Raw genomic sequence first — 24,277 nt, 5'->3', positions numbered from 1 at the left:
GAGGATCAGCAGGAAAATGTTTAGCTGCTATAGTGTTGGAGCAGCAGAGAGAGTGAATGGAGATAGAGACAGAGGATGGGAGGAGGAGGAGGTGGCGATGGAGGGGGCAGCGAGGGGAGAGGAGAAGAGGAGGAGGAGGTGGGGTGCAACAAGATGGAGAGAGACTGCCTACACATACTGTCAAGGCAGTTAATATAAGGTGTGGAGATAAGGCCCCACAGACAAACATTGACCAAATCAGGCATTTCAGCAGCGCAGCCCGAACTGTCAGTCAGCCTGAGAGACAGACCAACAATCAGCACTCTACCTCTGATAAGGGCTCTACTGGGCGCGTGCAGGAAATAGCCAATCTGCAGCCAGCCCTGGCAAAGGAGGGCGACGGCGGTGGCGGCGGCGGAGGGAGAGAGGGAGAGAGGGATACAGGGGAGAGGGGGAGGGAAGGAGGGAGGGTGTGATGATGGGGAGTGACGGGGTTAGAGGAGGGAGTGAATGTAGAGAGACAACAAGTGAGGAGAAGGGAGGAGGATGAGGATGAGGGGGTGAGGATAGGATGGAGGGGGGGAGAGAAAGAAAGTGGCCTATAAATTTAGAGAGAAATGTGGACCAAGAGTTCAGAGGAAAGGATAATACCCGAGAGAAAGAGGAGAAGACGGAGAGAAGAGAAAGAAAACAGGATGATATTTCTCCACACACACACATACACACACGCCCCAACCAAGAGCTCTCACAGAGAAAGAGATTCAGGAGGGAATATAAGTGATGGGGGTAAAAAGAAAAAAAGAAGAGAGGTGTGATATCAGCTCTTAAAATAGTGTCTCTCCCCAGTTTTTTGTCACCTGGGAACAGCTTGCTCAGAGAGGAATGTGAGAACTTGGTTGAGACCAACACCTTACATTAATGATTTGCCAACAGCTCTGACTGGCTCATTCTTCAACGTGCTGTGCTCTTCGCCTTGCCTCGCGCACAATAGCATCGTTTTCATCGTCTCTGTTGATTAATGGTGCATATAGTGTGTAGTAGTAGTACTATAGCACATGCATGCGCGCGCACAAATTCACATGTGTGCGGGCTGGTGCTGCATCGGAGTGAGGGATAAGGCTCCCTATTTAATGGAGGAGTCTAGCTATGAAATTCCCCCATCACAAAATAAACACATCCCAAAAAAAAAAAAAAAAAAAAAAAAAGGCAAAAAGCTGGAGTGGAGGATGCCTATGGAAAATTCAAGGTAAGGGAAGGCCATGTGTGGTTTAGAAAAAAAAAATCCTGGATCCACACTGGCCCCTATAGGCGGCACCAGGAAGTGCAGTCTGGCAGCAAGTTTGAAGAAATAAATTCCCATCCGTTTACCTTTGTCAAACACATTTAGCCTCCTCCGAGCGAAACAGTGGAGAGCACCAACAGCTGGCGAGTATTTATTTTCGGAAGTGGAGTCAGAGGGGTGTCTGAGCTTTTCCTTGATCATGAACCAAAATGCCATTACCATGACCACTGATAACAGTAGGAATCGTAAACAAGCTAATCACAGAGGGCCTATTTGGATTCTCATTTGAGGTTGCATGCACTGATGTGCAAGGGGGGGAGCAGGGAGGGAGGGAGGTAGGGAGAAAGGGAGGGAGGGGTGTAGTTGTAGAGACCAGGGGAACAGGCTGGTGGGGAAGGAAGGGACACGGATGGAGGGTGGTGTGTATGTATGTGTGTGTGTGTGTGTGCAAAGGGTTAAGTTCCCTCCCTGGGTTGCATGCTGCTTTCCCTTGCTCTGTCAAGCCCCATTAAACCTGCTACACCACAGCAATATGGTGCCATCAATTACAGGCACGCTGCCATCAATGCAGAGCGCACAGGAGAGGAGAGGAGAGGCAGGAACATATAAACAGGACAAACGGCCACATAAAAGACCTGCAGCTACATAAAGCCCTGCAGCCTGCCTCACAGACACACACACACTAACACTAACACACACACACACACTCACTCAGCATCTCCCCTCTCTTTCTCTCTCTGCATCACCTCTGAGGTATCTGAGGTATACCATCACTTTGCGGATGAATGGATGCTTTGTCTCACATATACACAGTAAAAAAAAAAAGAAAAAAACTAAATGCACGCCTATAAGATTCACTTTCATTCACAATACCCCTCTGATTTAAAAAAAAAAAAAAAAAAAAGGATGAAAAAAGACCCAGGCACTCTGGGTGACAACCTTGATCGCAGTGTGCTTCTACTGCCCCCATGTGTTGGAAGTACGTAAAACAAATCAGAACGACAGAGGACACCAAGTCCAAAAAATGTTAAGAAAATCCACTCACAACAAAGCACTTCAGTATAGGAACACCTGTGCACCTGCAACTGTCCAAACAGCCAATCACGAGGCAGCAGAGCAATGCATCAGACAGCAACCTGCAGATTCAGGTGGTTCAGCTAATGAGGGAAAAGATGTGGGACAACGAAGCTGTTCATTGAGGTTTTTACTCAGAATGGAGCAAGAACTAAATAATAAAGACAGACAAACTATAGATAACCACTCGTTACAAGCTTCAGTGCCCAACCCGAAGGTGGATGAGATACAAGGGTAGAAGACCATATGAGGTTCTACTTCCTGTCTAACCAGAACATCAACCCGAGGCTGCAGAAAACAGAGAAACGCCAACAGTGGACTAGAACAGTGGTTCTCAACGTGGGGTCCGGGGACCCCCTGGGGTCCTTGAAGTGGTTCAACTTTTTCTTGAAATGTTACCACTTTATTTTTTCCAGAAATATTACATTTTTTTCCAGAACTTTCTAGCCTATAGACGCACGTCAGTCTAGAAACGAGCCATAGGAACTTTTTGAGTCTCAAACACCGTTTGTGTTCACCAATCACAGCGCTCTATCTGTTTAGAGAGTCGTTGGGCGGGCTGAACGTGATGACGACATACTTGCGACGGTGAAATACATGACAAGATGGCTTTGGCAAAGGAATCGTTTGAATCGGCGTTGGCATCAACTTTGAAAGAATTAAACTTGTCATTTTCTTTAAAAGTTGAGCAAGAAACTGCACTGAAGTCATTCATTTCGAAGAAGGATGTATTTGGTGTTTTGCCGATGGGATATGGGAAAACTTTTATCTACCAACGACATCCTGATCTTTGCTCTGATTGGTCGTAGCGCTACCCTATTGCGTGCAGAGGCAGTTTGAAAGACAGGCTTCATTCCGCCCCCTGGATTGAGCCGAGGTCTACCGGTCGTTGCCAGACTATACTGTACATTTTAATGATATAGTCTGGCTTGTCAGGCTAAGAACTTTCTCCAAATTTTCCCAAATTTTTACACCATTGGCCCCAATTTGAACATACATTGATTAAAAATAGTAATGGTACTCAGTCTAAGAACAAATATGTGTGTATTTCTGGTTTGTTTCAATTGTTTGTCCAATGGGGGGTCTCTGTGGTCTAATTTGTGTCAGTTTAGGGGTCCTTGATCTAAAAAGGTTTGAGAACCAGTCCCTTGCCTGGTGGTCTGATGGACCTGGATTTCTGCTGAATTTGGATCCATGTACCCAACAAGTCTTGTGTCAATCATCCAGTTTGCTGCTGCTGGTGGTGCTGCTTAGGGCCCCGCAGCCACTAGGGGGCCCCCAAACTTTGCTCAATCATTTGTCTAACCGTCTCTGTAACTCTTGACCCAACTGGCAACAATGACCGTGACACGCATACGTAAACGTAACGCAGACTGTGGCCGTTGTCCGGTAACGAGCGCGCACCACCCCTTCCCCCCCTCTCCCCCCTGGCCCCCTCCCTCCCTCACTCACTGAGATCGCGATTTGCGAGGAGGTGATTAGCTTTTGAACAGCGACGATGTCCAAAAGGATATATCCGTCAGGTGCGGAAAATAGGAAAAAGAAGAAGGTCGAGGATGAAAAAAAACAAGGACAAGGTAAGGCAAATTAATGTTATGTTTACCAGATGAACGTTTAGCCGAAAAACATGTCGGTGCTTGTGTTAGCTCACTTAGCTGGCTAGCTGCTACATGTACCAGCCTGCTGCAGTTAACATGTCCTGGCTGATATTAAGGTCTGTTTACAGTGAAAAGATAACAGCTGTTTTCCTGTGAGGGGATAAAGGATCAATCACCCATTTATTAATGGCTGATTAGATATGCTGTTAGGCTATGTCATGTTGCCACATCCTCATTCCCCTGTGGCTGGTTCCAGTCATACAGTTGGTATGTTTCATGTTTGTTGCCACAATATGTTTATCTCTGTTGGAAAATTAAATTGTGTGTACACAAGTGGCTAAAAAAATTCTACTAATCTTCTCCACAGCAATGGTTACTGCTGATGATGATGCTGACCAACCAACATCCTCTATCTTCTTCTCAACTGAAGTTTGTTTTAAGGGTTCTAGAATTTAGCTGTACAGATCGAAAATAAATCTGTTCAAACTGTAATCTTTTGTAGAATCTTTTATCTGTCTGCTACATCAAAAATAGTGATTTAATACTGCAGGTTTGTAGCCACCTATTGCCATTCACAATATTAACATTAACATTCAGACAAAAACAAAGTAGAAGAAAAAATGACAAGTGCAATTAGACAGCTTTAAGTGTTTCAGTGACTCTAATTAGTAATAAAATATCTGCTCGCCATCATGTTGATAGAGGTACAATAAAATATGCAAGGGTTGCATACGGTAGCTGGTTTTATGAATATTTGATGGTACATAAATACACTGTGAGGCAGGGCCCCCAATTTTATCCTGCTTAGGGCCCCCAGATGTACAGGGCCGGCCCTGGGTGTTGATGGTATAATAACCTCTTAATACCAATCAATCTTGGTTTGAATGCTCCACATCACAAAGCAGGAGCCGTCTCAAACTAGTCTCATTAACACCACAGATCTGAATCAGTAGAACACCATTCAGGTTTTGGTAGAACAAGGTCAATGTGATGTAGTCATCTTATCAACGATTCTACAACACCTTGTGGAATCTGTGCTTAAGTGAACTACCAATACCGTTTGAGAGCGAGCGGAGGCCAAACACTGTATTAGTAGGTTCTTAATAAAGTGCCTGATGAGTGCGTATCTATTCCTTCTCAGTATCATGGCACAAGAGGAGGGAATCAATAAGACCGTGACAGTTTCAGTAAGATCAATAGCAGTGGGCATTCTTCAAAAAGTGACTTGCAACTCCATCTCAATCAGAGTAGCCAGCATTCCTGACGGTTTTGAGAAAATGATCAGCCATTCAAGAGGAGAAAGACTTAACAGCTGTACTCATTCAGTGCCAGACAAAGAGGAAAAGACACACCAATGCTGTATTGAGATCGGTGCAGGTAACTGTTGCCAACCAGCAAAGTAAAGAGGGAACCAAGCCAATCTTCTCTTTGCCTTTTGCTGCTATAGAGTCTTGAACATTATTGTGCTGCGGCTGAGTTAAGACTCTCAGAGCAAGTCATAGAATAGCAGAAAATGCACCAATATTTACATTAGATTAAAATAATCCCATTGATTTCCAACTAAAAAATGCACTTTGCACTTATTGTTACTCCCCTACTCTGGGAAAATGGTCTAAGTCTACAAAACTCTGCACAGCGAAGGTCAAATAAGTAAAGTATAAGAGACATATGGTCTCCACTGCTGGTGTAGTATTGAATGCCAGAAGGCCGTTTATATATTCATCTGCTGAATAGGGTAAGTTTCTTTGTGTACAGCTCAAGTCCGAGCTAAACTCAAGGGTGTAGTAGGAGTTCGTGAGGAGGCCAATTGTGGTGCACACCTTAAACCTACAGAAGGAAACGAACAACAATCCAGCTGCGGACTCAACGACTGGGCAGACGGAGCATATACAGAGCTTTTTATCTGAAAATGACACCTGGATTGACATGATAAAAGCTGCAAGTGAAGCAAAATGGTAAAGTCACGGTCCAGATCATCACTATAAGCACCCTCCCTTCACATTGTCAAGGGTAATGGAGTATTTTTCTTAATGTTACTAATAATTATTCACTTGTATGTTTTTACTTACTTGCTTTTAATTTTCAGATACCAAGTCACTGTCGCTCTGCTCAGAGGAAGTGTTATAACTTCTCTTGTGTTGTAAACTCAATCATGGTTGAAGTTCCCGGTAAGACCGGTAAGTAAACAGCTGATGCTAATGTTAATATTGAATTATTGCAATACCAAAACTTATAATGAGCTCATTTCAGAGTCGAATTGTGAATCTATAATGTTACCAGAATTTGTATTTGTAGGAGAGGAAATAATTATTAAGTATAGGATCAGTGCATCCCTAATGAAGTCGAGATAAAAAGACAGATTTAGGGGGTATATTTACACTGTAATTGGGTTTATTACACATTAATCATAATATAAAAAGTTGCACACTGAATACAGACATTTTCAGTTTTCGTAAAAAAAACAAACTTTTTCTATAAGTTTAGTCAGTGTTACATGGCAACGAGATGAAAGGCTTTATCCCCTAAATCAACCAGAACAAGAACAAGGAGACTTTCTGATATTGTTAGAAGCTCAAAGGGTGGGTTTACCCAAATTTAAAAAAATAAGCAAAAGCCTCGTAATATCCGTGGTATCCATCTACTCCGGCAGCTTTCGTTATCCAGGTTAATTTGGACAACGTTTTGTAATTTGGGTGAAACCACCCTTTAAACAGGCTACACAGTGAAACTTACAGATAAATTGGAAACATACATATTTACATCTGGGCTCACATCAAGCCTGAGTCTTTATGTGGAGTTGATCTGTGAAGAGGAGCTGCTGCTGCCCGAGCTCTTGGTCTTCTGCCCTCTGGTGGCGCTGGACTGTCGCTGCACCCGCTGGCTGGACGACTCCCTGCTCTTCTCGCTGTGGCCCGCTCCAGCTTTACTGCGCACTGTCAACGAAAAGAGTAAGAAAACACAGCGATAAAGACAGATGATGAGCTGTTATGACGGTAGCTCCACATGTTTCAGGCAACAAGGCAACAGCAAAAAATTTAAAAAGCAATGATGACAAGGTAAAATGAAAATGAATGATGAAGAAAAATGCATATCACATGACATGGATGAGAGGAGATAGATGGATCCAGATTTCTTACCTTCTCTTTAACTGTGGTTGCAACAGAGCTTCGTATTTACACTGCATGCTTGACTATGGCTCGACTTCTGGCAAGAACCATAAAGTGACCAGAAAGTGCTTTAAACATCTGCATACTCTGACACTTCTATCATCTATGTTATCTAATGTCCAGCTGGATCGGTTCTAACTACTACTATTTACTACTAACACCACCAGGAACTACAGTACACTGCTACGAGGGGGGAGTGGAAATCTCTGGGAGTTTTATCATTTCATATTTTGGGTCAAAATTAAAGGGATAGTTCAATTCCCAATTGCCATAATCCCTATAGTTTTAGGAGTAGGCTCGTTACATTTAATTGTCGGTGCAAGCTATTTTTAGAACGGCGGAGCAGAGCCGCAAGCTGCTCAGAGCTACAGAGCAAATGCAGAGACTGCTCGCCGAAATACTGCCCCCGACGGGAACACGCATCAGCAGTTTTGCATGAATTTACCTCAAACTCCATCTCGTAACGTTCCATTATTATCTCATAGCGTGGTGAATGTGCAGGTCACAACTTGTCCACCACAGCGTTTTGGAGTTGTTGGATTGTGTATTTGATGAGGGAAATCCCATTAGCCTCTGTTGCGTAGCTCTGAGCAGCTCGCGGCTCTGCTCCGCTGTTCTAAAAATAGCTTGCACCAACAATTTAAGGTAACGAACCTACTCCTAAAACTATAGGGATTATGGCAATGGGCCAATTTGCCAAAATGTTGAACTATCCCTTTAAAGCTAAATACTGATTATTGATCAAAAAAAACTGCTGTTTACCCCAGCATTGATTAAACCAGGAGTTCTTAATTTCATAGAAAGTACCCGGCTGTAAATTAGTCACACTAATGTCCTCTGATATCTCTGATTCTTTGAGTCTTGTCTTCTCTTACACTGACCGACTACCCCACCCTTAAACTAAAGGCAACTCTCACCACAGCTGCCCAGCCCAACATGTATTTAGTAGCCAAGTTTAAAGTGCCTTTTGAATTATTGAGAGTAAAAAACACTGTGAGTTAACTGGGATGTTTTCTATATTAGCATAATTCTACTCAAATTAAAGCACTTTATTGTGGTTTTCATCATCTTATTTCAGGGGCTGAGGAATCCTGTGTGTTAGTCATGTTAGGTTCCTTCACCACGAGGAAATAATCACATTTATTAAAGCAGAAGTGAGTGGTCCGGTCGTTTTCGCTAATGCTGCGTTCCAGGCAGGCTTTTGAAATCGTAAATTACAGCTTCAAGTCACAACTTACGACTTTGTAGCGTTCCAGGCAACCCACTCGTGTTTTTCCGACCTGTTTTACCGGTGAAAGTCACTATAACGGCCACTCGTAACTTCCGACCGGTGAACTCGTACCAGATCGAACTGGTACCACTTCACGGTCGGAAAAATACGAGTTTCCTTGAACGCACCATAACAGTCCTCGTCGCTACGTCACCACATTCACGGCGTCCCTTGGCTGCACACACAGCCCTGCATGCCGTTCTCTCTCCTCATTGGATAAAAACTGTAGGATACGATAAATGTTTTCTCTTCGGCTCAGAGCAGAGCAGAGGGACTGAGAGACCCGTGTTTCAGTCCAAACACTCTATGTAAGTGATTGCTGTCGGAAGATATAACTATTTAAGACTTATATTAACACAAATATATCACTCACTTCTGCTTTAATGTGTTCAAAGTCCTTGTTTCACTGAAAATCAGGCATTTTTAATAATATTTTTCTCAATCACATCTAAATACAGAATAACGCACTGAATTCTACATTTTACTTTGTTTCAGTGCAGCATTTTTCACGAGGGAGGTGAAACCACAACATCGACGATGTAGTAGAAATTCGTTTTTGAGTTTCTAAATAATTCATTAAAAATAAAATGAAATTAAATCAAGCTTTCTCTTCTTACTGGTTTTAAACACTACCCACTAATCATTGTTACCATTTTAGGCAAAAAAAAAATAAAAAAAATCAAACACGGGTTCTACTCTTCTACTCCACACACTCATGCATGTACACACAGACAAACACATGCATACACTCAGTGTAGTCATGAAATGGAGAAAGCACAGCATGTAGTTTTGGCACAGTCCTGTGTCATATTGCAAGCAAACAAACATAACACTTGTGTTAATAAAAAATAAAAAAGGAGGGGAGGGGGCAAGCAAGAGGACAGATGGAGGAGAGGGACCGAGTGCAGCGGAGGGGACCTTGAGAGTGAGGAGAGCTAGAGTCTTGGGGGCCGTAGACCACAATCTTAGTGTTGACCCTTGTGGCTCTGGGGCCAGATGCTGAGGGGGCAGCTGCAGCAGGTTTAGGGCTCTTTCCAGAGACCAAAGAGTCCTCTTCTTCAGGAAACAAAGAACGACAGAAAGAAGAGGATTCATGGGCGACAACAGACAGAAAAAACCCAGAAAACGCCGTGAAGTACACACACAGTGAAGATCAGCGGGCGGAGCGGACTTTGTACTTTGTACGGCCTTCGTCTTCAGTTCACCCTCCATACGTTCTCTATGGTGTGAACTGAGGAGGGCGTTTAGTTAGTGAGAGGGATTTAGGTGATGCAGGGTGCAGGACAAGAAGCTCTACAGTGCAGAGGAAGGAAGAGGAAGACTGAGAAGTTGAGTTAAAGAAAAACAAATATTCCCAGCTGTAAATTGAGCTTTTAGCAGCTGTAAAGGTCAAAAAGTCAAGTTCTTCCCTAGTGAAAATGTTACAGGTCACACACGTGTGGAGACTGGAGGATGCTGATAAGTCAAAATGTCTGCCATGGGGGAAGGTCTTCAGACATTTTGGCTCCCTCATTCACTCATTTACTACCCAACGCCCCCCATATAACAGACACTCAGCAGTTTGCTCTGTAACGAGCAGTAAATTGAGATTTAAGACCCTTGTGAATCATCGTCGTTTTGCGTCGTCACTGAAATGTCATGGCTATAAAAAGCCGTCACCTTTTTGCTGCACGCACTCATGCAGAAGGAAAGACACAGGAAAACTTCCCATTATTCTGACTTGGTACTGTATTAATATTCACACATTATTATTATCATATTGTTACTCCAAGCTATGATTCAACACCAATAAAACAGTGTTGACATGAGCTATGTTTGTATTTCTTACATATTAGCAAGTGAAATAAGTTATAATATGTAGATATATAGATATAGAGCTCCTATGAAATAAGTTTATGCAGTTGTATTAGTGTCGATAGAGCCAGTGGTGGTGCATTTACAGTCGTTCTATCAACACTTTGTGGTTTTCAAGTGAGCAAACTGGCATCCATTAGAAACAAGACTGTATATGTGAATATGGAGTTATAAAGAAGAGGAAACACTGTTTTCTGCTTCTCCAAGGAAATAATCCTTCACAATATCACATAAACACAACGTTTGACAAAAGCACAGGTGCGAATAACAACAATAATATTCATGTTAGTTTGGTATGCAAATACTGTATGGGATTGTTTTAGTTTTTTTCCACATTAATCAATAGCTATGATTGTGTAACTTTGCATATTCAACAATCGCCCCTTGTTATGAGCAGATCTGTGACTAACATGTCCACAGGCCGGGAGATATTCCTGCAGGACTGTGATATACGATCATGGATCAGGGTATAACTTCCTCCAGCTTCAGTCTATGTGAGTGTTTTCTGTAACCTCGTCACTCACGTCTTTCTGTCTCCAGACAGTACACTAACCTCTGGGCTCTGCCGGTGCTGTGGTGGTGGTGACGCTGGCGGTGTGGGAGGCAGTTGAAGACTCAGCGCCGGCGCTTTCAGCCACTCTCTGACCTGCACACATCGCCTTCAGAGTCTGGAAGACGGCTTGAGGAGCCACATTCATCTTCAGCAGGTCCACGATGATCCTGTGAGGACAAAAAGGGAGGAGGAGTGTGTGCATGAGAGAGAGGCAGAAAATAGTGTTTCCTCCTATTTATATACCTCCATGTAGACATATACAGTCTGGTTTCTAACGGCTGACAGTTTGCTTACTTGAAGACCTCCTGGTCTACAGTGATGCCTGCAGCCTGGGTCAGTTCAAACAGCTCCATTTCTTCAGCACTGAGCACTTTCTTCTTTTTTATTGCATATTTCTGCACGTTGGAGGTGACCACCAGCGCAGGGGAGTCTGGGGCGGAGGGGATCGTCTGTTGTGGTTGTTGAGCCATCGGTTACAGATACCTGAGAGGAGCAGGTGAACGGTAGGAATAAATAAGATTAAATATGATGCAATGAAACGATAAAATATACATAAACAAAGCTGGATTGTTGAAACCAGAGAGGTGCCCGCTCAGGAGGGAAAACACAAATGATTTCCTCCTCTCTGCAAATGTTAGGCAAACATACGAGCAACAGACACCGGAGTTGATTAAGCGACCAAAAAGCTGGTTAATGAAATTAAAACATAACACAGTAAAATAAACAACTACCATTAAAATAGCAGCGATGAGCTGAAATCAAACCTTCTGCTTGAGTCAGGCGAGGCGCGCCAAGAATACGTCATTATCAGGGGGCAGGCCGTGCCGCATTATGGGAATTGTAGTCAGTTGAAAAAAAAATGTTCGACTTACATGATGTAGGCCTGTAGCTACAATATTAAACAAACAAAAGTAAATATAAAAAGATATATATAAATTTAGTAGCCTAGTGTGGCCTTTGTACAAGCTATAAGCCATTTTAGCTGTAGAATATATTAAATTACTACACTATTATTTTATTTGGAGAGGGACAATGTCCATTGATAAACATTTTAAACATAAAATGTAAATGTACTCAATTCTAGCTAAAAGGCTTATTTCCATTGACAGTCCCCTATACTGAAATAGAAACAAGAAAACACAAGTTGTACAGTATTTAAAAAACATGGGGCAGGTACCCCCTCTACATGTTTCATGTTTCATGATTTATTTATTTATTTATTTATTTATTTATTTATTTTTAATAATGGTTCTGACAAATAAGTCAGTGGTTAATGACGCTTGATTTTGTTAATTTGGGTGTTTAGCTCTCAGCCAAATCTTCCTGGGGCGAAACCTCTTTTACAGTCTATGGGCGAAACACCTGGCATGACTCGACTGCGCATGCGCATTAAGAAAAAGAGGAACGCAGTTGAAATAGTCGCTTTTTTATCGACATTTCTGGCACCCTATCAGTATCATAGCAACCTACTGAAACACGCGACAAATTCATGACATTATAATGACTTTCATTGTATTCCTACGAGCGAAGGTAGTCGAAAAACCACCGCACTGTATAGTATAGTATGCTAACCGCGTCTAAAGAGCCAAACCGGAAGTGCATGTGGGGATTCTCCTCTCGCACCTGCTCGTTCGTCTTCGCCGTCGACGAAGAATGGCCGCCGCTGCTGCAGCAGGAATAAACAAGCAGGGCGCCGTAGCGACGATGGAGCCCTGCATCCGACACGGCAGGGGAGCTAATGGAAACACGGTTAAGGTGAGCAATGTTGTCACTTCGATCCGCAGCTAGATGATGATGTTCCCAGCGGCTGTTGTGCTTGTTGTGTGTGTGTTTTTGTTGTGGTGAGCAGAGCACGCAGGGCTGGTGCTGCTGCCTTCGTGGCTCCAGATTTTTTGGGTGAATGCTGCTGCGTTGGCGTCGCTAGCCCTTGATGCCAAACTTGTCATCCATATTCGATCAGAGCTGCGTATGTAAAAATGGAAACTGTGTCATAAGAAGATTAGCCCCCTACTGCTCACGCATTTCACAATAAATCTCATTTGTGCAACAAAATAATAAGAGGCAAAGGCGAGTGTTTCAGTGCCTGCAGCATGCTAGCAGGCAGCAGTGCCAGAGGATTACCATCGTTAGTTAGCTGGCGTCTCTCTGCACAAGCAGTGGTGGTTCACTTCACTGCAGCTCCTCTTCGGTGTGTGTGTCTGCAAGTTTGAGCCTGCTTCTCTGAAAATTGTGACATGCTAATCAAAGAAAAATACATCAAAGATGGTGCACAAGCCAAAGAGGGTTAGTCACCTGAAACAAGATGAGTCAAGGTCTTAGATTTGTAAACGCCAAGATCGCAGTGAACCAGCTTAACACTTTTGATTCATCATTTTTCTCTGGGTTACTTCACTTGTCAGATTAGTGAAATCTGTACCACTGCAAGGGCTCCAGACTAGTACATTTTTTATCTACTTGCGTGTGCAACTAGTAAATTTACTGTTTTTTTGTTTTAACACTGGTAAAATGTGGAAGGGGCGACTTAAAGTATCTAGTATCTGTCATTACAGGTGACAGGCCAATGTGTGAGGATCATGAGTGAAAAGGAAATGTGAATATTTGCTTTAATTGCAAGTCAATTTACAGTGTTCGCCCCTAAATTTTCTGCTTGCATTCCTGAAATTTTAAGTTAGGGGCCACTGTGCTTCTAGTACAACAAAGTTAGTCTGGACCTATTAATTTTCGATGCATTTGCAATAAGATTTTCTGGTGTTGATCCTAGCTGTGTGTGTATATGTGTGTCCATTTTTTTGCAGGTGCTGGAGTGTGGAGTGTGTGAGGACGTCTTCTCTCTCCAAGGGGACAAGGTCCCTCGTCTCTTGCTGTGCGGTCACACAGTGTGCCATGACTGCCTCACCCGGTTGCCCCTGCACGGCCGAGCGGTCCGCTGCCCCTTTGACAGACAGGTCACTGAGCTGGGTGAGTGAGGAGAGAGAGGAGGAGAAAGAGGGGATTTCTGTTGCTACAGTAACTTGTAAAACTATGCACTTCCTGCCTTGAAAGGTCAACTTTTTTTTTTTTAAGGCCATTCATTCATGAATGTACCAATTGTTTTTAATAGTGTTGTGCAAAGAGAAGTCTAGTTCAAGTTTTTTGTGTGTGTGTGACTAATTCCTAGAGAAAGTTCGACGCACATTCAGGATTATGCAGGTTTCTCTTGTTTCAGCTGCAGAGAAAATGTAAACACTAATGGAAAGTTGGTACTTAAAAAAAGAAAGAGATCATACAGGCTTGATGAAAACAATATTTGACAGTCAAAGCCAGTGAGAGCCAACTTTTCATGCATCACTGAAGCTCTCTGCATGATTTCTGCTCTGAGTCAAAAGAGAACTGAGCTGGAAAATGTCAGGTAACCCAAATAAAAGTGAGGCTTATAATCAATGGTTTGATCATGTGACCAATTTCTGCTCATTTTTGACACCGTTGCATGTAGGGATGTCACGGTTACTTGTTTTCACAATTAATCGCGGTATTAAACGCCACAATTAATTGATCGTAAAGTTTCCTAAATACCGTCACTTTCCAAAAAAGAATATATCGGAACCATATCGGCAGATGTGCACCAAAGTAAAGTAAGATGCACAGATGCTGGTCCATTTATCTAACATAACACTAAATGTTAGTGTGTCATTTGTTTAAAAAACTGATTAAAATAAACTTAAACATTTGGTATAGATGACAATTAATGACTTAAATATTTCAAACACTTTCCCCGGGGAATTAATAGCTGGTCCTATATTAAGAGATTAGTAATGTAATTATATTTTGACTATATTTGATTTTACACATTCATAGTGTTGTGAAATGTATTGATGCATAATAATAGTGATAATCGTAATACCGTGTTTATCTTTCAGACAATAATCGTACCTAGAAAATCTATAATCGTGACATCCCTAGTTGCATGTGGTGTTATTACATTACATTGTCCTCAGCATCTTTGGATTGAGGATAGAAATCTTTAATTGTCCTACATCTGTTTAGGCGACTCTGGAGTTTGGGGTCTGAAGAAAAACTTTGCTCTGCTCGAACTCTTGGAGCGACTCCAGAATGGAGCGACCAACCAGTCGGGAATGGCGGAGGACGCTCTGAAAGGCATGGGAGAAGTAAGGGAAAAACCGCCGCCGCTGTTTCACTCTTTCACTAACGGGCTCCGACAGCTCTGTGACCCTCTTTCATCATCCGTCACTCTTTCTTTTCAACCAGTGCATAATCCGCTGCGACGAGGACGAGAGCCACACGGCCTCCATGTACTGCACCGTGTGTGCCACCCACCTGTGTGCCGAGTGCTCCCAGCTCACCCACTCCACCCGCACGCTGGCCAAACACCGCCGCGTGCCGCTGGCCGAGAAGCCCCACGAGAAGACGCTGTGCCTGCAGCATCAGGTCCACGCCATCGAGTTCGTCTGCCTGGAGGAGGCCTGTCAGACTGGGCCGCTCATGTGCTGCGTGTGCAAGGAGTACGGCAAGCACCAGGGACATAAGGTAAGTTAAAGACACAGTAATGAGGGCAAAATATCAGTGTTTTAGCACCAAAAGTGTTATAAAATTGTTTTGAATAGAGATATTGTAAATGTGTTACTTCCAGTTTATAGAAATAGGAGTCGGCTACAATTTGATACTGAATTTGAAAGACTTTGATGAGTGATGTTAACTGGGCAATATCATATTCTCACAAAGGTGAGTTGTGGTTGGTTAGCACTTGTATTTCCAGTGATTCTGATTAGGCTTAATGTAAATAACCCCCACTCATCCCACACCAAATCCAAGACACAGTGAGATGGGGAGAAATAAAAATGCAATGAGAATACATTTAATGTTCAGTGAATATTTTCAGATGCTCAAATAATTTACTGCTGATTGATGTTCTGTGTACATCTTATCTCGTTCATGGCCTTAAACCCCCTGTTTTAACTGTTACATATACACGCAATACTCTTAAAGGGATAGTTCAACATTTTGGCAAATTGGCCCATTGCCATAATCCCTATTAGTTTTAGGAGTAGGTTTGTTACCTTCATTTGTCGGTGCAAGCTGTTTCTAGAACGCATGCTATGACTATAGGGATTACAGTATGTCAATGGGCCAGTTTGCCAAAATGTTGAACTATCCCTTTAAATTGGATTATTTCTCTTTCTTCTTAGAATTAAATCTTCAATTTAATTTATATTGGTTGCTTCAGACATTCATTTTTACATTGTGCCAAGTGCAAACCAACCCCATTGACCTCACTCATAATTCAGTTCATTTTAGAAAATAAGTGTGGATATTAAAATATGTTTGAAATATTCTCACATAAGTTATACCACAACCAGCCCTGTTCTCCTCTGACCATCACCTCTCTTTTCAGCACGCGGTTCTAGAGACTGAGGCGAATCAGATCCGTGCGTCCATTCTGGACATGGCCCACTGCATCCGCAGCTTCACAGACGAGGTGTCCGAGTACTCGAGGAAGCTGGTCGGCATCGTGCAGCAGATAGAGGGAGGAGAGCAAATAGTGGAGGACGGAGTTGGCATGGCGCACACTGAACACGTGAGATGTGACACAAGCACAGCAACCTCTTCCTAAAAACATGAATGATTGTGTGTTTGTCGTGGAAATATTGGTCCTGCCGGTGGCGAGTCAAAGAACAAGACAGGAGAGGTAGCATGCACCCAAGTTTATTCTCCATTCTCCACAGAGAAGGGGAGAAGGGAACAGAACACAGAACTACATGGCAGGTAGCAGTTCAGAGTAGTGCCCCAAGAACAGAGATTGCAGTCCCTTCTTATACCCCACTTTATGACTCTGGTTACTTCATTACTACAGGCACTTCTAGCCTTCCCAGACAATAAAACAATCCAACAGATGTGTTACTCAACAAATGGCTACCCCAGTTGTTGGTTTCCCTATAGGAATTTACAACCTAGATCAGTTAGTAAACAAGGTTGTACATGGGTCATCCTAGTGTCCTTCTTCTGCCCCCAGGTTTATTATGGCCAATACACAAATGTCTCCACTAATGGAGTTAACAGGATTGCTACATGGTCTTACTACAACTACTTCAAAGACTATGTTACCACTTATTACAAGGAGAATACCCATCATAGCAATTTTCCACCACATGTTTTAACGTCCTCTCCACATCTCTCTGTCACCGTCTCTCCGTCAGGTCCCCGGCACAGCGGAGAGCGCGCGCTCCTGTGTCCGGGCGTATTTCGCAGACCTCCACGAGACTCTGTGTCGGCAGGAGGAGATGGCGCTGAGCGTGGTGGACGCCCACGTGAGGGAGAGGCTGATCTGGCTGAGGCAGCAGCAGGAGGACATGACCATCCTGCTGTCTCAGGTGTCCACCGCCTGCCTGCACTGCGAGAAGACACTTCAGCAGGTAGGAGGCGTCAAAAAAACACACGTCAGTGAAAAACAACGGCACATTTTTTTTGCCCACTCAAGGATTATGCCTCCAGTTTTTCTCTCTCTCACACTGACGGTTGTCCTCTGTCTCCTCGGCTGTAGGACGACTGCAGGGTCGTGCTGGCGAAGCAGGAGATCAGCTGTTTGCTGGAGACGCTACAGAAGCAGCAGCATCAGTTCACTGAGCTGGCAGATCACATCCAGCTGGACGCCGGCATCCCCGTCACCTTCACCAAGGTACGCACACACACACACACACACACACACACACACACACACACACACACTCGGGGCATTTGCATTGATCTATCTGCCAGTGAAATCATGTCTAATGTTGAAGGGCTTGAGTTTTATATTGTGTCGTCAGGACAACCGGGTTCACATCGGTCCAAAGATGGAGATCCGTGTCGTGACCCTGGGGCTCGACGGAGCGGGGAAGACCACCATCCTCTTCAAGCTGAAACAAGACGAGTTCATGCAGCCCATCCCCACTATTGGTACGTGCATTTACAACATAATGAAGATCAGGTCAAACATCTATAGATATTTTATTTATAAATCATTATTGTGTCAAATAAATGTGCTTTTAATTTTTTTTTTCTAGGTTTCAATGTGGAGACAGTTGAATATAAGAACTTAAAATTCACCATCTGGGATGTTGGTGGAAAACATAAGCTCAGGCCGCTCTGGAAACACTACTACCTGAACACTCAAGGTACCGACTGCACTTTACACACTTTAATAAAACACTGTGTTTTTTTAATATTTTCTAAATGTGTGATCCCTGTGGTCGAGTCATTTGAACAGTTTGTCTGTTTCGACACATTTCCATGTGTGTTTCTGATTAGTCTAGATTCTTGAAATCAAACATGTTTTTAAAGAAATAAAGAAATAAATGAAGAAATAAAGAAATAAATTAAGAAATAAAGGAAGAAATTTGGCCTCGAGACAGAAAACACTCATCGTGCCGGAACATCTGAGCTCAGTGAAGCGAAACCATTTATTTATTTATTTATTTATTTATTTATTTATTAATATATTGCAGCATGTGAGTTACACAACAAATTAAAAAATGAGAAAACTCCTGTCTGGCTCGTTATGTTGAGCAATATTCGCTTGTTTGTTAGTAAAGAAATGTGGATGAACGGCCGTGGTTAGAGCTGAGTGTCTGGACAAACAGGAAGGTCTGGTTTGGTATAAATGAGGTTTTGGTGACTAAAGCCTCTCACTCATCTCATCGTCACTGCCACTGTGTAAAGAAGCAGAGGTAGTTGACTCTACATTCTTATATTCACTTATTTTCTGCCTCAGAATTTAATTAAATGCTGTGATAACTTGAATACTTGTGATGAATTTAGATCACGCTTAAAAAAATTTTGTTTTATTAACATTAAAAGTTTGTTATATGTTGATGCAGTATGACATTAGGTCATGAGTCACTGAGTCCAGTAGATTATGGGATGTTTCATAAGATGAGTGAAAGCTTTGACCTGTTGGTGGTGCTAGAGAAGGAGAAAGAAGATCAGCAAAGTCAGGTTATAAAGATGGACTCCTCCTAATGGCCCTCATTTATGAAACTTGCGTACACCAAAAAAATGGGTGTACACCAAATTCACCGCAAGGATCGGCATTTATTAACTCTTTCGCGACCATTGACGAGTAAACTCGTCACAGCCTGCCGAACGTTCACGACCATTGACGAGCAAACTCGTCAAAACCGTTTTTTTTACAGATTACGATAATATACACTCTGAGGTACCCTGTGTGTGAATATGGTAGTCCTCTGATATGTAAAACTGTTTTAAACTAAAATCAAAACATAATATTTTTTATAAACTGTGTGATCTTGGTTTTGTTTGAGTAATCGTTCTCCTTGAATGCTGCTCTGGGGACAGCGTGCAGCGCTGTGCGGCTGTCGGCTACAGTGTTGCGACTTTCTCGCTGAATCTGGCGACTTTCCAAACCCTCTTTTGACAAAAGCGACCGACGACAAATGTGGCGAGTTTTTCCGGTGCTGTTACAAACGTTTCTGGTTTGGAGACTCGGATCTGAAAGCCCGTTATCACGGCTGTTTTCACGGCGCTGTGCAGCAGAGCGGGCGCTCTGCAGCGGGGGCTGTGACCGGCCGCCCCCCGCCCCAGAGCACCCATCGCCGGCCAGTCACACAGCAGTGTCCCGGAGCTGCTGCGCTGCGGCCAGAGACCCGCACCGCTGCACCGCTGCTCTCCACGCTGCCACACCCCCCAGATATGCCTACAAATATATTTATTTAGCCGTAGAAATGATTTGGGAGACATGCCACACTGCAGAGTAGCGGTAAAATGAGCAGATTGCCACTTGACACAAAAGTGCGTTTTTCTCTGAAACTAGAGCGGGAGCTCCGTTTTAGGAGAAACCCAGCTCTCTTCTTCTACTTCATCCTCACAAACGAAACGGCGGAAAAACTCGCCGTTTTTTCGTAGAGCACGTTGTAAAGTCACTCTTCAATCACGTGAAGACCGTTTGTTTCTAGGTGACGTACAGAGTTTGGTTCGACGTGAGATAAAAGGTAAACAAATAGCCAAAAACATGTGGTCCTGAGCGGATGTGCTGAATTAGTGTGGTCGCGAAAGAGTTAATCTGAGCATGAGCGTACGGTACGCACAAATCTCACGCAAGCTCTGACCAGGTGTACGCACATTTGGAACCAGCGTAGAACATGCAGGAAGGAGTGCTGCTGTGTCAGAATGATTATTAAACCATAGTCTAATAACGCAGCGATGTGGCCCACATGTTGTTGTTGTTTATATTGATAAAAAGATAAAAAGTAGCAAAAAAAAAAAGAAACGCTACAACCAAGTCCGTGTTGAAAATTTAACTCGACTTTTATTTTGAGCAACTGAGATGAGTTAAAAACCACGACGTGACAGATGTAATCAGCTGTGTAAACAGAAACAGTGAATGACAGACAGACCTGTTACTGTAGATCACACACACAAACTTCCAACATCTCCTGCACCAGAGCATGACCGGACGGCTCCTCAGCGTCTCTCTCTGCCGGACACCGGAGCCGGCGGGGGGGGGGGGGGTCCGCTACTTGTCCAGGTGCAGCACGGCGGAGTGTTTTTTTTTTTCCCTGTCAGCGGGAGATCGGGCCGGTGTTTCACATCCCTCCATCAGCCGAACCATGCCAGCGGTGCTGATGGTCATAAAGTCGCGTTCGCAGCAGTATGCCTATGATTTCTCCTCAGTCACTTGTGTTTAGTAAACTGCAGCAGCATTTCATGAGATCGCTGGGTGTCCTGACGTGGTCGGTGACACGTGCGCCTGCAGCCTCCATCCACCGGGATGTCGCTTATCAATCACAAAAACTATCAATCTATCAATGTCCAGATATTTAATGTTGCCGCCCTCTCCCTGTTCAACGCGGTAATGTCGGTAAAGTCCCTCTTCTTGGCCGTCTTCCGTGTCTCCATGTCGTAAAAGGGGCAGGGCGACGCCTCTAAAGCAGGAATATATCGGGGCGTGACAATTAAATTACGCTCGTTTTCAGCCGCCGGATTTATCACCACCACGCCGGTTCTACGCCGAAATCAGCAGCGTACACACTTTTAGTAAATCACACGTGACACTTGGCATACACTGATATTTACACCAGAATCTACACCAGATCCTGCGCAAGTTTGATAAATGAGGGCCATTGTGTGTGTGTGTGTGTGTGTGTGTGTGTGTAGCGGTGGTGTTTGTGATCGACAGCTGCCACAGAGACAGACTCATGGAGGCTCACAGTGAGCTGGCCAAACTACTGACGGAGAAGGAGCTGAGAGATGCCCTGCTGCTCATCTTTGCAAACAAACAGGTACACAACACAACAAACAGGAACACAACACAACACAGGGTTCCTAAGCAAGTATGGAAAAATATGGAATTACTTTTTTATACATTTCCAGGTCTAGAAAAGTATGGAAAATGGAAACTACTGTATGGAAATATATTTATCTTAAAGCAGAAGTGAGTGATATATTTGTGTTAATATAAGTCTTAAATAGTTATATCTTCCGACAGCAATCACTTACATAGAGTGTTTGGACTGAAACACGGGTCTCTCAGTCCCTCTGCTCTGCTCTGAGCCGAAGAGAAAACATTTATCGTATCCTACAGTTTTTATCCAATGAGGAGAGAGAACGGCATGCAGGGCTGTGTGTGCAGCCAAGGAACGCCGTGAATGTGGTGACGTAGGGACGAGGACTGTTATGGTGCGTTCAAGGAAACTCGTATTTTTCCGACCGTGAAGTGGTACCAGTTCGATCTGGTACGAGTTCACCGGTCGGAAGTTACGAGTGGCCGTTATAGTGACTTTCACCGGTAAAACAGGTCGGAAAAACACGAGTGGGTTGCCTGGAACGCTACAAAGTCGTAAGTTGTGACTTGAAGCTGTAATTTACGATTTCAAAAGCCTGCCTGGAACACAGCATTAGCGAAAACGACCGGACCACTCACTTCTGCTTTAATACTTATCTAGGTTTGGTCCCATCTGAAGTTGTTTGGGTTAATTATTTTGTATGCGCTATTGTACCTAGCTACAATCTCCTGGGAATCATGTGGTGACATAATGGCACACAAATTCAGAATAATGAAAACAAGTGATTTATTGCATAATTTATTTACATGATAGCCTACACATCTAATTACCGGTACTCAATGTCACAATTTAATTGATTTTTTTTACTGATAAGTAAAAAGTATGGAAATTTTGAAATTTCAAATGTGTAGAAACCCTCACAACATAACACAAAGCATCATGGGACAGTTTAGACCAGGGGTGTCAAACTCATTTTATTTCAGGGGCCACATGGAGCGCAATTTGATCTCAAGTAGGCCAGAAATAATAATATAATAACCTATAAATAACAAGAACTCTAAATATTCCCTTTGATTTAGTGCAAATGAACCCTCCTTTTACAAAACATGTTATGAACAAACTTAAAATTTCTTGAGAAAAATACTTGTAAGTTGAACAATATTATTGTTCTTCTGGCTTCTATGTAATTTTCACTCTTGGCAAATTCATCCTGCATGTTTGACATCCTTGGTTTAGACGTTTTCCCTTTTTTCTGAGACACTTTTTAAAAAAATGTTTGTTGTCTCTTTTCCACAGGACGTCCCCGGCGCCGTCTCTGTGGAGGAGATGACGGAGCTGCTGAGCCTGCACAAGCTGTGCTGCGGGCGGAGCTGGCACATCCAGGGCTGCGACGCCCGCAGCGGGATGGGCCTCCACGAGGGGCTGGACTGGCTCTCCAGACAGCTGGTGGCTGCTGGCGTCCTGGACGTGGCCTAAAAAAAAAACTCCCTCCCCTCTAATCCCTCCCCCACTGCCCCACCCCCCTCCCCCTCCCCCTCACCCTCCTCAGCCTCTGAGCTCTCTTCACCGGTTCTCCTCTGACTTCCACGCATTAAAATTTAAGACAACACAGCGGCTTTAAGCCTCCGCTCCTCGTCCTTCTCCCTCCTTCGTGCAGAGGAAACACACATGTAAATACTCTTAGGCTCATTTAATGGGAACATGGAAAACAATAACTTATCTCTAACGTCTGTCCTACTGCGAACAAACACCCATCCTGCTTCATTTTTCCAAGGCAGCTTCCACAGTCTAACTTTAGTTGTTTCTTCATCCTAACCTTTACTGAGACGACGCTGTTTCTCTGGTATCTATAACTTAGTCGACGTAGGTCCCGTCAGATGTTACCAACGCTCCTTGTGCCCTGGCAGAGTGAACTGTATCTGTGTTTCCTGTCTCTTTATTACCCAGCACAGGTGACTAAAAGTAATATCAGCTATATGCAGAGTAGTCTGTATCGTAACAATAGCATCATTTATAAACCGTTAACTTAGTTCATCCTGAATAACCACAGAGCTCTTTCAGTTAAAGGGATAGTTCAACATTTTGGCAAATTGGCCCATTGCCATAATCCCTGTAGTGTTAGGAGTATGTTCGTTACCTTTAATTGTCGGTGCAAGCTATTTTTAGAACGGCGGAGCAGAGTGGCGAGCTGCTCAGAGCTACGCTACGGAGGCTCATGGGATTTCTTGGTTTCCCTCATCAAACTCATCAAATACACAATCCAACAACTCCAAAACGCTCTGGTGGACAAGTTGTGACCTGCACATTCATCACGCTATGAGATAACGGAACGTTACAAGACGGAGTTGTTTTAGAGGCAGAGACTGTTTGCTGAAAAACTGCCCCAGACGGGAACGCGCATCAGCCGTTTTGCATGAATTTGCCTCTAAAACAACTCTGTCTCATAACGTTTCGTTATTATCTCATAGCGTGGTGAATGTGCAGGTCACAACTTGTCCACCAGAGCGTTTCGGAGTTGTTGGATTGTGTATTTGATGAGTGAAACCAAGAAATCCCATGAGCCTCCGTAGCGTAGCTCTGAGCAGCTCACGGCTCTGCTCCACCGTTCTAAAAATAGCTTGCACCGACAATTAAAGGTAACGAACCTACTCCTAAAACTATAGGGATTATGGCAATGGGCCAATTTGCCAAAATGTTGAACTATCCCTTTAATCCCAGCTGTGTATGCAGGTGGGATGGGACGTTGACTAGTTGTAATTAACAAAAACAAAGACCCAGAGGACTTCCAGTGACGGTGAAATGTTCAGATCGTCTCACTTGGCCTTGTCATCTAACGTAAGCAATAGCAGCTGATGTTTCATGGGGCTCTTTAACTTGTGTGTGTTCAAGTTTTTTTTGAGTGTATCAACCTATTTAATGCCACAGCTGGTCTTGAAATGGCGCACCAGTAGTTTTTTTTTGTTTTGTTTTTTGGGGGGTTTGAATGTAGTGTTTACTGTTACAGAACAAACTGTTTACTGAATTTATTTATGAGCGGGAACGAGGACGTTTCTGTGTGAGGGAGGAGGAGGTAAAACAAAAAGAAAAGGAAAAAAAAATCTGTTTTTATTGCACCGATTCTGCCTCCGTTTTTGTGGAGCGTGTTGCGCGCAGGATTTGTGAACTGCACTCGTCTGCTGCCTCACTACCAGCTTTCATTTGGAAGTAAAAATGAACAATCTGCTGT

At 43.5% G+C, this 24,277-nt stretch overlaps 2 protein-coding genes across 5 annotated transcripts; one reads left to right on the top strand and one right to left on the bottom strand.

Moving 5' to 3' along the window:
• Nucleotides 1-6,325: 6,325 nt before the first annotated feature.
• mzt2b (mitotic spindle organizing protein 2B) lies at nt 6,326-12,522 on the bottom strand. Of its 3 annotated transcripts, none has more exons than XM_083983875.1 (5): nt 12,401-12,522; nt 11,072-11,260; nt 10,778-10,944; nt 9,289-9,426; nt 6,326-6,866 (listed from the first exon to the last, which is right to left on the bottom strand). In XM_083983875.1, the coding sequence occupies exons 2-5, from the start codon at nt 11,245-11,247 to the stop codon at nt 6,721-6,723; spliced, it is 627 nt and encodes a 208-aa protein (XP_083840001.1). In that variant the 5' UTR covers nt 11,248-11,260; nt 12,401-12,522; the 3' UTR covers nt 6,326-6,720. The 3 variants fall into 3 exon arrangements, with proteins under 3 accessions (XP_083840001.1, XP_083840000.1, XP_083840002.1); XM_083983874.1 differs by lacking the exon at nt 12,401-12,522 and adding an exon at nt 11,509-11,568; XM_083983876.1 differs by lacking the exons at nt 9,289-9,426; nt 12,401-12,522 and adding an exon at nt 11,509-11,568.
• trim23 (tripartite motif containing 23) lies at nt 12,408-23,218 on the top strand. 2 transcript variants are annotated; one of them, XM_083983873.1, is made up of 11 exons: nt 12,408-12,532; nt 13,573-13,735; nt 14,801-14,922; nt 15,023-15,301; nt 16,167-16,349; nt 16,969-17,184; nt 17,313-17,447; nt 17,578-17,707; nt 17,815-17,925; nt 20,924-21,048; nt 22,348-23,218. In XM_083983873.1, exons 1-11 carry the CDS (start codon nt 12,431-12,433, stop codon nt 22,525-22,527), a joined length of 1,746 nt encoding a protein of 581 aa, XP_083839999.1. In that variant the 5' UTR covers nt 12,408-12,430; the 3' UTR covers nt 22,528-23,218. The 2 variants fall into 2 exon arrangements, with proteins under 2 accessions (XP_083839999.1, XP_083839998.1); XM_083983872.1 differs by having other exon boundaries at nt 17,551-17,707.
• Nucleotides 23,219-24,277: the final 1,059 nt, after the last annotated feature.

This window comes from Trachurus trachurus (assembly GCF_905171665.1).
Source record: "Trachurus trachurus genome assembly, chromosome: 12".
Lineage (NCBI taxonomy): Eukaryota > Metazoa > Chordata > Actinopteri > Carangiformes > Carangidae > Trachurus > Trachurus trachurus.
This window is presented reverse-complemented; position numbering and strand designations above follow the sequence as displayed.

What these genes read in the sequence shown, in the direction of transcription:
- mzt2b (XM_083983875.1), bottom strand. Translation starts at nt 11,247, where the DNA reads ATGGCTCAACAACCACAACAGACGATCCCCTCCGCCCCAGACTCCCCT. An exon ending in GTAGACCAGGAGGTCTTCAA is followed by an intron (nt 10,945 to 11,071) that starts GTAAGCAAACTG and finishes TTGTCCTCACAG; the next exon opens with GATCATCGTGGACCTGCTGA. An exon ending in AGCACCGGCAGAGCCCAGAG is followed by an intron (nt 9,427 to 10,777) that starts GTTAGTGTACTG and finishes TGTTTCCTGAAG; the next exon opens with AAGAGGACTCTTTGGTCTCT.
- trim23 (XM_083983872.1), top strand. Translation starts at nt 12,431, where the DNA reads ATGGCCGCCGCTGCTGCAGCAGGAATAAACAAGCAGGGCGCCGTAGCG. An exon ending in GCAAGCACCAGGGACATAAG is followed by an intron (nt 15,302 to 16,166) that starts GTAAGTTAAAGA and finishes CTCTCTTTTCAG; the next exon opens with CACGCGGTTCTAGAGACTGA. An exon ending in GCGAGAAGACACTTCAGCAG is followed by an intron (nt 17,185 to 17,312) that starts GTAGGAGGCGTC and finishes CCTCGGCTGTAG; the next exon opens with GACGACTGCAGGGTCGTGCT.